Here is a 15144-nt window from a genome sequence, read left to right on the forward strand (position 1 = left end):
AGCCACTGCAATGAGAAGCCAGCACACCGCAAGGAAGAGTAACCTACCACTCGCTGCAGCTAGAGAAAGCCCGCATAGCAACGAAGAGCCAACGCAGCGAAAAGAAAAAAGACACCTGTTTCACCTTTATTGCTCTGAAACCGTTTCTGGAACCAAGGACAGAAAACAAGTTTTATATATATATATATATATATATATATATATATATATATATATATATATATATATATATATGTATTGAGCACCTACTACTTAGGCGAGGCGCTGGTAATATACAGATGAGTAAGATTCAGTCCTTGCCCTTAAGGAGCTTACACTCTGGTTGGGGGGTGATGGGTGAGTCCAACATACAGATAAATAAATGCACAAATGTATTATGAACTTTAAAACAGACGTTTAGATAAGGTAGGGCGGCAGCATTATAAAGGAAGTGGAAAAGTCGCTGTGGGGAGCCCAATGATTCTAGAAAGACTCCTTCGAGGAGGGGCAGGACTGATGGATTGACAGGTTAGCCATCGAGGTAGGGGGCGACGTTCTGGGCAGAGGAAACCACTGGGCAAGCGGAAACAGAAGAGAGGCACTGAGGCGTGAAACTGCTTGTTTTGCCCTGGGATCGGCCTTACACCCCTTTGTCTCCAGACAAGGAGTTCGATCCCTCACGGTAGGGTACGTCTAGAGAAGTTTGGGACTATAAATCCTAGCAAGTAGGGCTGCTAGGCAGGATCTAGCCTGAGGAGATTTCTAAGAGCTGAAAAGAAAGCGGCCAAGTTTGCAAAAGAAGGGGGCTCCGGTGGCGGCTTGCCAGACTTTAATTGTGCGGTCGCGGACATTTGGTTCTCAGGGAGCCCTGCTCTGGGTCCCCGCCCCGACGGCTGACCCTGTGGATCTGCCGGGTGCGCAAATTCCGCTTCCTGAGCCTGGAGCCCCCCTGCTCTCCCGTCCCTGCTCGGAGACTAGCTCGGAGCCGCCGAGAGACGGCGGTGGCAAATTCCACTCTCCTCCCGGGCCACGCCAAGCTGCTCTCGGCGGCGTGTCCAGGTCCGACGCTCGCGGCTCGCCTGCGCAGGCCCCTTGCGCAGGGGCCCGACGCACGCGGCAGCAACTTGCGCAGGCCCAGACCCGCACGACCGTCCTGCGGCGCTGGCCGCCTCCTCCCGCTCTAGGCTCACGAACCGCCGCGCTGTCAGAGGCTCGAGGGCGGGCGAGCGCCTCAGCTGCTGTCAGAGTGCACCTGTGGCTGTTTATCCCCTCACCTCGGTTTTTATTTAATTCTTCCCCACGCCCCCATTTTGAGAGGTTTCTTTCTTCGATCTGTATGTCAGGCAGTCTAACAATAGGAGTGGCTCGAGGCCTACACGTCTGAGAGCTCCCAGGGCGCCGGACGGAAAAGGTGGGTGTGTGGAGTTGTCACCTCACAGAGTCGCGATCCGGAGCCTGGAGGAAGGGCCCACCTTCCCGGGTACTGCGGGCCCACTCTAGGCTTCTGGGGAGCAAAGTTCGGGCTCCACTTCCTCGCTCCAGGCTGCCTCCCCTAGGAGACCCACGTGCCCACCGCTCCGGCCGCCATTTCCCACCAGGCCTCCAGGGGGCCTCCCCGCCGCGGCCTTCCAGTCGGCTGCTCCGGGCATGGGGGCGGCCGCGCGGCAGAGGGACGCGCCTCGGCGCCCTGGCCAGTGCGCGGACAATGACTCCTTCTCCCCTCGCCGCCTCCTCCTCCCGACACCGCCCCCCTCTCAGCCCCCAGGCAAACCTATTAGCCATTCAGACCGACAAAACCCCGCGGCCCCGCGCATTGTCCCGCGGAGCGCCCGGCCACCGTCATTAGCCCTGATTACGCTGAGCCGCCTGACAGCCCCGCGGGCCGCTCGGCGGACCACCCCCCCATTCACCGCCGACCCCCGGCCCCGCCTCACAATAGCAGCGGAAATCGTCGGCTCTCCCGCGTCCCGGATGAATAGAGCGAAAAGCTGCTTCTCTTCTCCTCCCGCCCTATTCACTCTGTCGTTGGATACAATATTTTTTTTTCCTTTTTGTTAAAATTGGGGAGAAGGAACGAGGTCAAGGAAGATTTTGCTTGAGCTCTTTGCCTGTCACTTGTTTAATGTAAACAAAGAACTAGTCTTCCCCCACCCCCAGCCTCTCATACCCTCCCTCCCAGATTTTTATAAACAAACTGGTGTTGGGAAAGGCTGCACAGGGAGTCGGGGTGGGATGGGGTACGAGGGCGACCGTGGAAGCCGAGTGGGTCATTAAAGTGGAGGACAGAGGAACTGCGGCATTTGGGGCGCAGGAGCTGTCGCGCTTTTGGTTTAACTGCCGGGTGGTTGAAATATTTATTACCCGTAAAGGAGCCCGAGCTGGGGCTGAGGGTTAAATCCTCACACTGGTCAGATCGGTTGAAATGTAAAAATGCAGCTTCTTTCTACTCTGCTGCAGTAACTGCTTTGGGGGAAATTGTTTATAGGAAAAGAATTTTAAGAAAAGAAACCCATCGTCGTTAAGTATTTCTCCAGATTCAGAAACCTTCAGCACTGCTAGTAACTGGAATTAAAAACAAAAACAACAACAACAACAAAGAACCCCTTTCTAGACCAGGATAAAGCTGATAAGGAAAAAATATCTTAAAAAGAAAACGAAAAACTTTACAATACCTGTCCATGGGAAGCTTTGGACCAATTAAAATAAAGTAAATCTGTGTGAAGATTTGGACCAATTTCCAGCAAGTGATCATCAATGAATTGATTATTCACAAAGAATGATTATTCATAGTTAGGTGCCACCAGGTTTCAGATAAACATTTAAAAAAATCTTTTAAATAATGTGTCACCTCTTAAGATGCTAAAGTGAAATTATATAAATAAATCAACAAATTGGTGAAACAGAATAGTTACTTTATAATGTAACCCTTAGGCAGCATGTTACTTTAAGCAAATTAGATGTACTTTAAAGGCTTTCACCAAAGCAGGAAGAAAAATCCTCCATCACTGTTTGGCCGTCTCTTTTTTGCCACACAATTAAGCATTATTTAAAAAGTATTTGTAAAAAGAAAGTTTAGTTCTTGCTAAGAACTATGTTTATGTTATGTTACCCCCCCTTTTTTTTCCCCTTGAGAATGCAGAATGGACACTTCCTTCTGCTCTTAGGCATCATTTGAACTGCTGAGTGGTGTGGGATTTTTAGAATCTTAAATTCCTTCACATCATTCCACTAATTAGTCCTTTTCCTTCCCTCTTAGACCTGGAAGCATCAGCTTAAGAGATAAAATTTGCCAGCTATTTTCTTCAAATGCTGGTCTAGACAGCTGTGTAGTTAGGATGGAGTCTGACTGGGGAACAAAACTGGAAATCTATTGATTTTTCGTTGAAGAGCGATACTCCTTAGCAGATTCAGGGCTAGGGTGAGGCAAGGGAGGCACCAGATGCTGTGCACTTGCTTGACCTTGAGAGTGAATGCCTCTTTAAATTTTGTAGTCTAGATGCCTCCCTTCTCTTTGGAGTCCTGGTCCTGCTTCTTGGCATTCTAGGAAGTACCAGGGCCTCTAGGAAATAAAATAGAGCCTTGAAGAAGATCTACCATCCTAGCCTTTCAGGACCCACAGAAGGGCATTTGGTTGCTTTCCGGAAAAACACCAGCTTGATCACAAAGACTTCCCCACTCCTTCCATGTAGAGCTCTTGTGCAAGAGAGTTTTGATTGTCAACAATTCTCTGGATAAGGGTCCCGGTACACAAAGACAACCATTTATACAGCCCAAACGAGGCCAAATCTGTTTACGTGATTTAGAAACTAAAAATCAGCCCTTATTCATGTCCTGGGCTCTCCCCATGTATCTTGCCATTTGACTGCTTTTTGTCTTCCATGACTTCACTTATTTTTGTTTGGTTTGCACATTGGCACTTCTACCCAAATAAGTTAGCAGGCTTCTGAACCAAAGAGCATCTGCTAAGGATGGAGAGGCAAATTGAAAGAAGTCCAACGGTGGAAGTGAGGGCGGGTGCTCCAGGAGGAAGTTCAGCTCAAGTGATTTAAAGATCAATGTCAAATTTTAGAATATGCAATCCATTTCACTAGGAAGAAGCTTAGAGACCCTTCCAGGTAGCATTTACTTTTTTAGTGCTAGGACAGTAGGTGGTTTGTTTTGTTTTGTTTTTGGTATGTGTGTGTCTACGTGCCTGTGTGCACCTGCACACTTTGGGAGGACAGATTTAATCCTGAGAATATTTGATATTTTTAATAGAGGCCATTACAGGACCACGAGGCTCTAGATAACTTGTTTCATGTTCAATACAACGATCAGATTTTTAAAATGCCAGTCCTTTCTCTGCAGCCTTCTATTTGACCTCACTATGTGACATGATTACATCCTTTCCCCCATCTCAGTATCCGTTTTGTTGAAAACAATGCATTTGATTAAAACCTGCTTCTGCGTTGAGAAGATGCTAGTCTAGTTATTACAACCTCTCCTATCTTCTTTTGTCTTATTTTAGTACAAGTTCAATACTAAATGCAGTATGTGCTCACTTGCATGATTATGGGTACCTACTGCTTTTGTACGGGTGGGGGGCCTCAAAGGAGATGGAAAACCTTTCTCATTGCAGAGCCTCTGTTGGAATAGTCTTGCATTTTTATAAAATAGAACTCACTATTGAGTTCCAGAGTTTGGCTTCCAAAATTGTTCCTGAAAGCCGAGTGAGTATCAAGTGGACAAGCCATAGTTAGTTATCTGTGCTGGGGATGCGAGGGAGTTGCCTTATAGAGGATGATCATGTTGCCAGTTTCTAGGTTTAAATATGTCACACATGCATGCATATGTATGTACATACATACACACATGCACACAATTTGACAAGGAAGTGGTTATGGACCTACCTTGGGGCTGTTTTAAAAATATACCAGGAGACATCAGAAAAGGCAAAAGATACAGAGAAGACTCTCCTGAGACCATTTGCACAAGGACCCCTACCTGGGTTCCCAAGAGAAAGATCTCTCTGTTTTCTTTTTAGGAATCTGAGAGCAGTTCTCTTAATTAAGAAAGGTTGCTCACCAGGTTTTTATTGTTTGGCTTCTTCACACAGAACCCATCGGCTTCACCCTGCACCTTTAGAAACAGCAAGTTCTCTGGATACAGAGAAACCTACCATGCAGTCTCTTAAATAAGTAAATAAACAACATATATATGTTTTGTTAAAAAAAACTTTAAAGCAAAAGTTATACATATGTAACAGCGTCCTTTCGATGTGAAATACCCACGGGAGATTCAGGGCAGGCTCTCAGCGTGCAGTTCGGGTTCCGGAGGTATCTTTGCAGCAAAATCCTTGGGAAAAAGCAAAGCAAGGAGAACGTGAAGCTGGGTCTGGCCTCACCGCGGCCCTTGTGGTAGCAGCCGGAGGGCGCCAGTGGAACGGGTCAGGCCGCGGGGCGGACACGGCAACCCGAGCCCGCGGGTCCCTGGCCACCTGGATTCGCAAGCGCTGGGTTGCTTGGTCTCTCGTCCTTCCTCTCTCCTTCATTTTGTTTGTCTCGTTTTTTACACCGAATTCTGTTTCTGAGAGTGCTGGGCAGGCAGCTCAGATGTCGCACTCGCTGTCGCTGGACGTGATGGAGATGGCCGAAGTGGCTGCCTTGCTGGACAGGCTGGCGGCCGGGCTGGCGGCGGTGCCCAGCACCTCGGGCGTGCCCTCTTCCTCGGCCCTTAGCGCCCGGCCGGGGCCCTGCGACAGAACCTGCTGCTGAAGCCTACGGGGAAGGAAAGGAAACGAGTCACTGTGTGTAACATAGCCGCCGGTACCCCCGTCCCCCGGTCCGCATCCCTTAAGCCCAGCAGTCAGCGACTCTCCCTCAGACCCGGGCAGTTAAAGCGGGTAAGACGAGGCAACAGAGGCCGGGCAGGAGGCATGCGGCGGCTGTTCTGTGGAGCCCTGCGGTTGCCCCCTCCTCCTTCTTAGTCCTTTCTTGGCTCCCTATCTCCCCAATCTTTGGGATGCTGTGCTCGCAAGGTCGTTCCTGGTGTTGGTCACCTTTGGGAGATTTACAATGCTCTCAGGATAAATGAGGTGTGGGTGACAAGGAGAGGTCAGGCTCTGGGACAGGAGACCCCTTTCCCAGCCTGCGTCTGCCTAGGGCATACGCCTGTGTGAGTGCCCCCGAGGCCGGCAAAAAGGGCGGCCTGACGGTTCCACAGAGGCTTTGGACCTGGGAGAAAAGTCTGGGTTCTTGGTAAAATATTTGGCTGATTGAAAGCCACATGCTGGGGAATGAAAAACCTCTGCCAACTAGTTTGTCGTTTTGAGACAGGGCTGCCCACACGTGGGAAGAGTAGAACTTGACTTTCCACTTCTTACAGACATAAGTTAGAAATTTCAAAGCATTAGAGAAGGATGCATCTGGGCTTTAAAAATGACAACACTAAACTGCCACACTGCTAATAAGCCAGGCTTCACTTAATAATAGGAGCCTGGGCCCGGGCTGACAAGAATTAGCTTTGGGCCTTGGGGTCTGTAATTGCTTATGGGATTTTAATTTTTCTTTCCTTCTCCCTTTCAATGTAGCCTTGGTTTGGTGACTGGAACCAGCTGCTGGAGCAACCCCCAGGCGCCGAGAACCAAAAAGAAAGGGTGGGGAACCAAAAGCCCGGAAGGAAACCCCGACCCAGGATCCCAGAACGCAGTGGGCTCAAAACCGAAGACCTCAATCCCATCCCAATTCCTACGAAATCCAAGTCTCCAGGCCTTGGGTAAGGGCGCGGGGGGTACGGTCACCCTCTCCCTCCCTGGTGAGTTCAAGGCTCAGAGAAAGCCTTTAGGTACCGACCTGTTCTTGGCTGCAGCCGCCCGGTCCCTTTGTCGGCGGTTTTTGAACCAGTTGCCCACCTGCGTAGGGGTCAGTCCGGTTGCCTGGGCGAGCTCACGCTTTTTGCTGGGGTTAGGGTATGGGTCCTGCAGGTACCATTCCCGAAGCAGGTGCCGCGTGCGCTCCTTGAAGCAGTGTGTCTTCTGTTCGCCATCCCAGATGGTGCGCGGCAGCGGGAACTTCTTCCTCACGCGGTACTTGTCCACTGGCCCCAAGGGCCGTCCTCGCAGCTTCTCAGCCTCCTGGTAATGCGCTTCGAGCCACAGCGCCTGCAGTTTGGCGTGTGACTCCTTGGTGAACTTGTGGTTTTCCAGGATATGGTAGAGCTCGCGGTAGTTGCCACCATGGAAGGCCACGATGGCTCTCGCGCGCAGCACGGATTCATTCTTGTTGAGCGCCTCGCAGGCCGCAGGGGCCACAGGCAGCGACCAGAGGAAGCGACCCAGGCGCTCCACGTCGCCGCTCTCCTCTAGAGTCTCGCATACCCCGGCCACTTGCTGGGGACTGAAATTCAAGATAGGCAGCTGGAACATCGAGGCAGTGCCGGCGGCAGCGGAGGCGCTGAGTCCGCAGCGGGACACGCAGCAGATGCCCGCGGGCGCCGCCGGGTGCGCCAGACTCTCCTTGGGGGAGCGGCTCGGGGCCACCAGGACGCACGGCCGGGGCAGCGGCGGCGGCGCAACCGCGGGGAGCGAGAGAGCGGAAGGGATTGGAGGAGGTGCCGGCTCCGCAGCTCGGGTTCGGCTCGGCTCCGTTAGGGCACGCAGGCCAGCTAGCGGGCGCCGCTACTGGGGTGGGCGGATTGGCGGCGCGGGCGCCATGGAGACCCCCTGTCAGTCACTGGCCAGCTCTGCCAATCAAGACTGCGACCGGAGCGCCCCGGCCATTTCAGCACCTCCCCGCTCTCGACAGCGCCCGCAGTTCTCCGGTAGATTTAGTATTTTGCAGAACTTGGAGGAGGAAAAGACGGGCGAGAGCCGCAGCGTTTCACTACCACCCCCAGCCTCGTTCCTCTCTCTTCCCCCGCAACCCTGCCCCAGCGCCCCCCCCCCCACAAAGAGGCAGTGATGCTACAGAAATCCACTTTGGGGCGAGGCGCTGCCTGGGTCAAGAGGCCTCCAGAGGACAAAGAGGACTGGGCCAAATCGAAATCCTCCAAGAGAACTCACCAAGTTTAGTTGTAACGAAACACAAAACTTTGAGGGAGGGCACGAATGGGGAGGGAGGGGAAGTGGATCACCTCTCTTCTTGCCAGCACCCATCCCTGCATGCCTTGCCGGCTGCCAAAGCAGCCGAGTAGGAATCGAATGTGAAGCAGAAGGAACAGGACCCGGGATCTGTAGAAGAGGTCAGTTTGGACTCTACCCCCATCACCTTCAAAAGTCTCCTGATATCATTTAAAATACGAGCTAGGACACTCTCATTCCTGATAACACAGGTGCTGACCATGTAGTAAAACACTTGCAACAAAAGCGGCGCCGCAAACCCCAAGTTTATACTTTTCAGTTTTTTCTCCCCAGTTTAATGGACTTCAACAAATGTGCGGCATAGCCACATCTAGAGTGAGAAGTCACTGGTAGGTCAGGACAGCAACTTAAAAGCTTGTTTCAAAGACCTTTTTAAAGAAGTATCGATTTGCTCTTCTTGCAGGCTAATTTTGCCATACCCTGTGTTAGAATGTTTAACTCTTGAGCTGGGGATAGAAACTCTAACCTTGGCCTTTGGACCCAAAAGTAATTCAATAAAAGTAAAATAGAGAAGGGGGAACCACACCAATAGAGAAGGGGGTGTAGAAAGCACTTCTTAAGCCCCTGAGCCCTGACCCTTCCTGAAGAGAGAAAGGGCCTTCTTGGCGGCTCTGCCTTGGGGCCAGCAGTTGAATTGGCAACTTTATTGATTCTCAGTTGACATTCTCATCATACCGTTTTCTGAGACCTAGGTCAAAAGTAACTACGCTATCACCTGGGCTTTTGATAGGGGTTTATTTAGTTTGAAGAAAATAATTGGAAGAGGGGAGTCCAACGAAAGCGCCAGGAAAAATATCTTTGGAGGTCCTATCCCCAGAAAGGAATCAGATGGGAATGTTCGCCCCAGAACTGGACTGGGCCCGGCTGTCTTTTCTTTAGTATCAAGTACAATTTGTATGTGGCTTGTACAGCTCTGGTAAATCAGAAGGCAGATAGATAGCACAGATGGTTGGAGGTGTCGGGTCAGATCATGCTACGCCTGAATGCTGGGCAAACCTCATTCTGACGGAAAACCCTGATATTATTTTCACAGATCTTCACAGTTCACTCAAAAAAAAAAAAAAAAAAAAAGCAGAGAGGAAGAGAAAAGCCCTGCAACCATTTACATCATTTCTGTGAGTTTGCTGCCGCCTCAACGGAGAGACTTTCTTTTCTAAGAGCTTATTTTCATGAAATGCGACAGGCAGAGGCAAAATGGAGAGGGTGATGAGGATAATGTCAAAGCACAAACCTTCTCTAGCTGGAGGAGACTTCCAAATCCTCCTCAAGGACAACTTTTAGTGAGAAACATCACAAACGAGGGCCAACAATGCACGGTGTAGAGAACCCGGCAGGCGGGGAAGGGGTGAAGAGGGACCCCAGGAGGGTTGCGTTCCCGGCACCCCTGACCAAGGAAGGAAAGCACCCCATTGCTCCAGTTTGCAGAGGTTTCCTAATTTTCCCCCTTTGGGCTCTCTCTAGCCCAATAGCTTCTTGATTGCCCTCCGCGAGCAGAAGCAGCCGCGGGTCCGCGGGACCTTACAGCCCTCGAGCGCAGAGAGGACCCCCAACCTCTGCTCCTGGCTAGCCGCCGGAGGTGAGGAGAAGTTGTCGGTGCCCCAGGGGACCGCGCCTCCGCACGCCTTTTTGCTGCACAATTTGAAAGTGGTGAATTCCGGCTTCTTACCCTAAGCAAGTCGTGTAATTTTCCGAGTCTAGGTGCCCTATGCAAGAAATGGGAATGTTTCTTTCCAGAGGTCCCCTTTGGCTTCTGCGTTGTCTGGGGCTCTCCGGCGACTGAGACCAAAAGCCTAGGTTGGCCTTGGTGGAATCGCGGGAAAAGGGCGCTGGCTGCTGCCGCCGAGTCCGAACCCCGCCGGACGCTGTGTCTGGGCGCCGGGGCGGGCGGGTTCTGAGAAGCGTCTAGAGGCCCGGGTCTACTGTCAGGATATCCTGTCTTCACCATCGCAGGGGGCTTGGCTTAATTTTATCAACTCAAGGGGAATAAACTTCTCCAAGGCACGCTGAGGTAGCACATTCGTTCATCAGCTTCACTCTGGGAAGGGACAGAGGGAAGAAATTTGTGAGCCCCCGTCCCTGAGAATGAGGAGCTTCGAGGATTTCCTTAGAGATAATTCCACTGTGAAGAAGATGGCCCCCCACCCCACGGCTGAAGCGCACTTTTCCGGGTTTGCCAGGCGAAGGCTGGAGCTTTTCTTAATTTTACGGAGGGATAGAATTTTACCAATTTTGGAACGTTGCGCCAACCTTGCAGAGAACTCGCTACACCCGACTTCATTTTTCTTATGTGCTTGACCAGGTAACCTGGAAAGCGCAGCGGCGGCCTTTGGCCTCGGCCCATCTGGGCAGGTTTGCAACTTTCTGTGGTTGGTTTGCAGCTACTAGTAGATTTGGGAGGCCTTAGATTCTCACTGGGAATACGTAGATGGCTATTCTTTCTGCAAACTCAAGACTTTTATTTTATGGAGAAAAATATGGAGAAAAAGTGGGTAGAAGATAAATGCCCTCCCGAGAAAAAAATGTGTCTAATTGTTCATCGCAGAGGCGCCAGGGCAAATTGCCTCCAGGGAGTTGTGAGGTTCATACCAGAAATCTTGAGTTCAGTCTAGGACTTCTTGCGCATATCAATCTCTCCCCTCGTTTTGCCCCTTCTGATTTTGCTCTCTAGAGTAGAGGGACACTTGGAGCCCAGGTTACACTCTGCTGAAAGATTTGCCAGTGGAGAGCACTTTGTAGAGGTCAATACATTCTTATGTCTAGTTTCCAGTCTCTCGTCTTGTTTTGTCTTTCTTTTCTTTGACTTCTCCTAAATCAAGCCGTAAAATAAATGATGTGTCTTTGTTTTCTTTCCTATACCATTCACATAGTCAGGGATTTTAAAGATATCATAATTGAATGCGTCTGAATTCCTTGCTAAAGACGTTTGTGCTGCATGTGAGAGTTACAGACTGGAAGACAACGAGGTCCCAGCCTTTTGTGTATGTCCATTTTGACTTTGGGGGGAGAGATCTTTGTTTTCCTTTCCTGGGCCTCAAAGCCATGTGTTGCGAATAGGTGAGAATAATGTAAAAAAAATTAAAAATCCAAGATTAGAAAGGTGTTTTACTGCCTTTGAAATTACAGTATTAAAATTTCACACTCATTTATTCATGAATTTAGAATTCTGATTTTTAGATGATACTGTATAAATATAAATATATATTTGTTTATGTATTTGGTGGTCCAGCTCTTCAGATTATGAAATTAATTGAATGTCCTAGTTTTAAAGTACCAACTATCCTAATAAGCTCCCAAGATAGATTGCTGTCTTTCATGCATTCTTCCCCTGACTGTATGTATGCACCTTGTAACAAAGAACAGAGATGCCTCTTTGAGGAATGTTTTGTAGATTTCTTGGTGCTGTAAAATTAACTGGCAAAAAAGTATTACAATCAAAGTATTGATCTAATTTTAATAGGTTAGGTATTTTTGTTATGATTTGCAAAATTATTTACCATCTATTTTTTAAATGATGCAAAATTGCTTGTGTTGTTAATTGGAGGAAATGTTTATAAGTTTAAATGTGAGGAAATGTACCATTTGAAGGTATTGGTTAATTAGCAGTAATGGTTTTTTAAAATGTTAGGCTGACTATGTAACTTTGTTTTGACCTCCAGTTTGTTGCTGCTTCTAGGCATTTGGATGATAATTTGTATTTAAGCCAAAGACTATATTGCAAGTTATACCCCTTATTTAAACTATGGTTTTAAATTCACTTTTCTCTCTCTCTTCTGCTTCTGTGAGGGTAAGTCTAAATCTTCAGAGGGCTAACCACACCACAGCATAGCTTGCTTAGGGCTATGTATCAATGGGTTCTTATGTGAAGGATTAACTCTTAAAAATGTAACCAGCATGTCATTTATAAACACTTTATTATCAGTAATGAAACATTAGTTGAATGACTGAAAGAATAATTTGTAATTCTCTACTAGAACCTTGTTTTTTTCCACTAGCAGGTTATTTTTGACCATTTTCAAATCTAAGATCAAAGTATCTTTCTAAAATACACCTAGACACCTTATAATTCAATGAAGTGAAAGAGTGTAAATTTGTTTATGTCTTCTGGCATGAGTCAAACATTATTCACATTTGATTTTATGTATTGTATGTCATATATATGCATTAATTACATGTATTATATGTGTAATAAATGATAATCTCCTTCCAAGTAGTGTAAAATCAAATAGAAACATTAGCCTCCAATAAATACCTTAAATTCTGCATTAATCCAGTTCATTAACAGAAAATACTTTTAAAGAATTACATTAAAAAATATAATTTTCATGGCATCTTACCCTTCAAAGTAGCAAATCTCAGGAAGGCAATTATACCCCCTCTTTCCAGGGGACATTTGGCAATGTCTGAAGACATTGTTGGTTGTCACAACTGGCCCTGAATGCATGGAGGCAGAGATGCCGCTAAACATCTTACAGCGAATCGCCACAGCGGCCCCCACCCCTAACCAAAAATGTCAGTAGCATCACTGTTAAGAAACTCTGCTTCAGAGGAGCTCAAAATAATCAACAAGACACAGACATACAAAACCTGCTAAAATTGTTTATTTTGGAGTTGAAGCACTTTTAAAGGAATCAGTGCCCTTTTAATTTCATCTTGGGTCTAGGCCACACCTATAAAATCTTTTCCTAAGGACCCACTGTAATTTTGTGTAATTGATACTTATGGTGACTGAATACTTATAAATTTAGAAATATCTCTGAGGAAAGTGGAGTTTTGTTTCTGTCTATGTTCTTTGAGTAACTGGTGGGACAGACAACAATGGTTGAAAGTTATTGCTCAGACCCTCTCCATTTTACAAGTGAATAAAATACGAAGGCCAAGAGGTTAAATGATTACTCATATTATACAACTAGTTAGTGGCAGATATACATTTAAAACACAGATGCAATCCTCTATTTATCACATACCTTGCTTTCCCTACCCAAGGAAGATGGTATAATTCCCATTGAGTTTGAGGGTGAGGATCTGAATCACACATGAATATTTATTGGTGGCTGTCATGTGTAAGGTCCTATGCTATTTCCTGATGTTGTGACTTTCATAGTTTGATGCACACTAGTTCATGGATCTCAGAGAGGTTGAAACTATTCTGGGTCTTGTCAAATGGGGTACCCTTGCAAACCCTAATAAGTCCTTGAATCTCAAATGTGATTCTCCGACTTTAATTATCTTCTTTGTGGGGTGGGAATGTTGGAGTCTGGGTTTATTGAAGACCTTTCTGAGTCATCACGCTGTATGCTGGCAGGAAAATGGAAGTGAATTCAGGTTCATTGGGGAGAAGAGACTGGACTTGAGGTGCTGTAAGGCTTGGTTTAAGTAAAAAAACCTCCGAACTCTTTTGTCAGGTCTTTCAAAAGAATAACAGTGATGCTCACTAGCATTTCTATAATTAACAAGCTGTCAACATTTCTATTACAACCACAGAAGTCTATTACAGACAGAGAATTGTGATAAATGTTTCTTTAGGTCTGAAATGTTAGCCTTCATCTTCTTTTCAGCCTAAGGCAATTTTTCAAACCAATTTTGTTTCAATCATTTTGGATCAGTTGTGTGGTAATTTTGGAAGTGCAGATGCTCTAGGCCCACCTATTGAAATAAAGACTTTTAAATGGAAACACAGAGAGGAGTCTGCTTAAGCCCCAGTGGGGACCAGCTGCAAAGCTCTGGCACGGAATTATATAGGCAGACAGTGACAGTAGGTTTAGAAAAAATTAAGAGGCAGAGAAATGTGTGCATGTTTCCTTTAACAGTAGATATTTTCCCCCTCAGATCCTTCACACTACGGAATTTTAATCCTCTCTTTTTTCTGTTCTGTATTTTATCTGTTACTTTCCCTATTATTCCTAGGTTTTTGTGAAGTTAATGTAAGAGAATTTGTCTTTACAGTGATTAAAATTTGGGGCTGAACTGATTTTTTTGGAATTTTAATATTTAATTTTAACCTTCATTTAGTTAAATTTTCTTTCTACCCCTCTCATCTCCTTTCTGCTTGACCATCTTTTTATCCTTGTCCTTGAAATAATAATTTAGAAGTTCTGCAGTATTTTCTAGTCCATCAATGGTTCTCTCTCCTTTCCTTGCTCTCTTAATTGTTACATATGACTCTATCATTGTCTATAAACGGGACACTTAATATCTTCCCCATTAAGATGCGCTGTTTTTCCTACCATGGCATTACTTTCCCCATTGTTCTCGCCATCCAAATAGGATTAGACTTTTACAGTATTTTCACTTCCCCACCTTCCTCCTCCTCTGTTACCCCGATCCCAAAGTTTTCTGAAATGATGTAGTACCTAGAGTTTTCCTTGTAGTGTATCCCTTCGGTTTTAAAAATACTTATTTAGCAATTATGTCACACACTTCTAGAGAGTCTATTCTTATTACACACACATACAGACACATATTCCTCTCCATTCTTTCCCTCTGCTATGGTTCATTTGTTGATATTTAGATTTCTTTTTTCTCATGTATTTTCCTCACCTGGAGTGTTATTTTTTCCCCTACTGGAAATACCTTTTGTGTTTTTCTCTTTATAAAAGCAACACATGCTCACTGCAATAAATATCCATATACTTATGGAGTCAAAAGTGAAAGTTTTTTTATAATGTCATTATTCCATAGATAAATCACTATTAGTGCTCAGTGCATATCCTTATATACTTTTGTTTTTCTACACACAGAGATACAGTTTTTTTCTTTTGACAGAAATGCTGTCATATTATCCATACTGTTTTTTTTAGCCTTCTTTTTTTATGCTAACATTTTATGAACATTTTTCCTGATAATAAATACATGTTACCATTTTGAATGGCTGCACTGTATTCCACAGCATACATACCGTAACTTATTTAACCAGAGTCCCTATTGACGATCGTTTAAATTGGTTCCAAATTTTCACCATTATAAACAGTGGAACAATGAGCATCTTTATGTATTGTTCAATTTTTCCTTCAAATTCTTGGAAGTAAGATGAATGGGTTAAAGGGTTTACA

The 15144-nt window shown here is 46.3% G+C and overlaps 1 protein-coding gene across 1 annotated transcript; it reads right to left on the reverse strand.

Annotated features, from left to right (window-relative positions):
• Positions 1-5566: 5566 nt before the first annotated feature.
• On the reverse strand, positions 5567-7459 carry SIX6 (SIX homeobox 6). The gene is made up of 2 exons (XM_065871876.1): positions 6810-7459; positions 5567-5735 (listed from the first exon to the last, which is right to left on the reverse strand). The coding sequence occupies exons 1-2, from the start codon at positions 7379-7381 to the stop codon at positions 5567-5569; spliced, it is 741 nt and encodes a 246-aa protein (XP_065727948.1). The 5' UTR covers positions 7382-7459.
• Positions 7460-15144: the final 7685 nt, after the last annotated feature.

This window comes from Phocoena phocoena, chromosome 2 (genome assembly GCF_963924675.1).
Source record: "Phocoena phocoena chromosome 2, mPhoPho1.1, whole genome shotgun sequence".
NCBI lineage: Eukaryota > Metazoa > Chordata > Mammalia > Artiodactyla > Phocoenidae > Phocoena > Phocoena phocoena.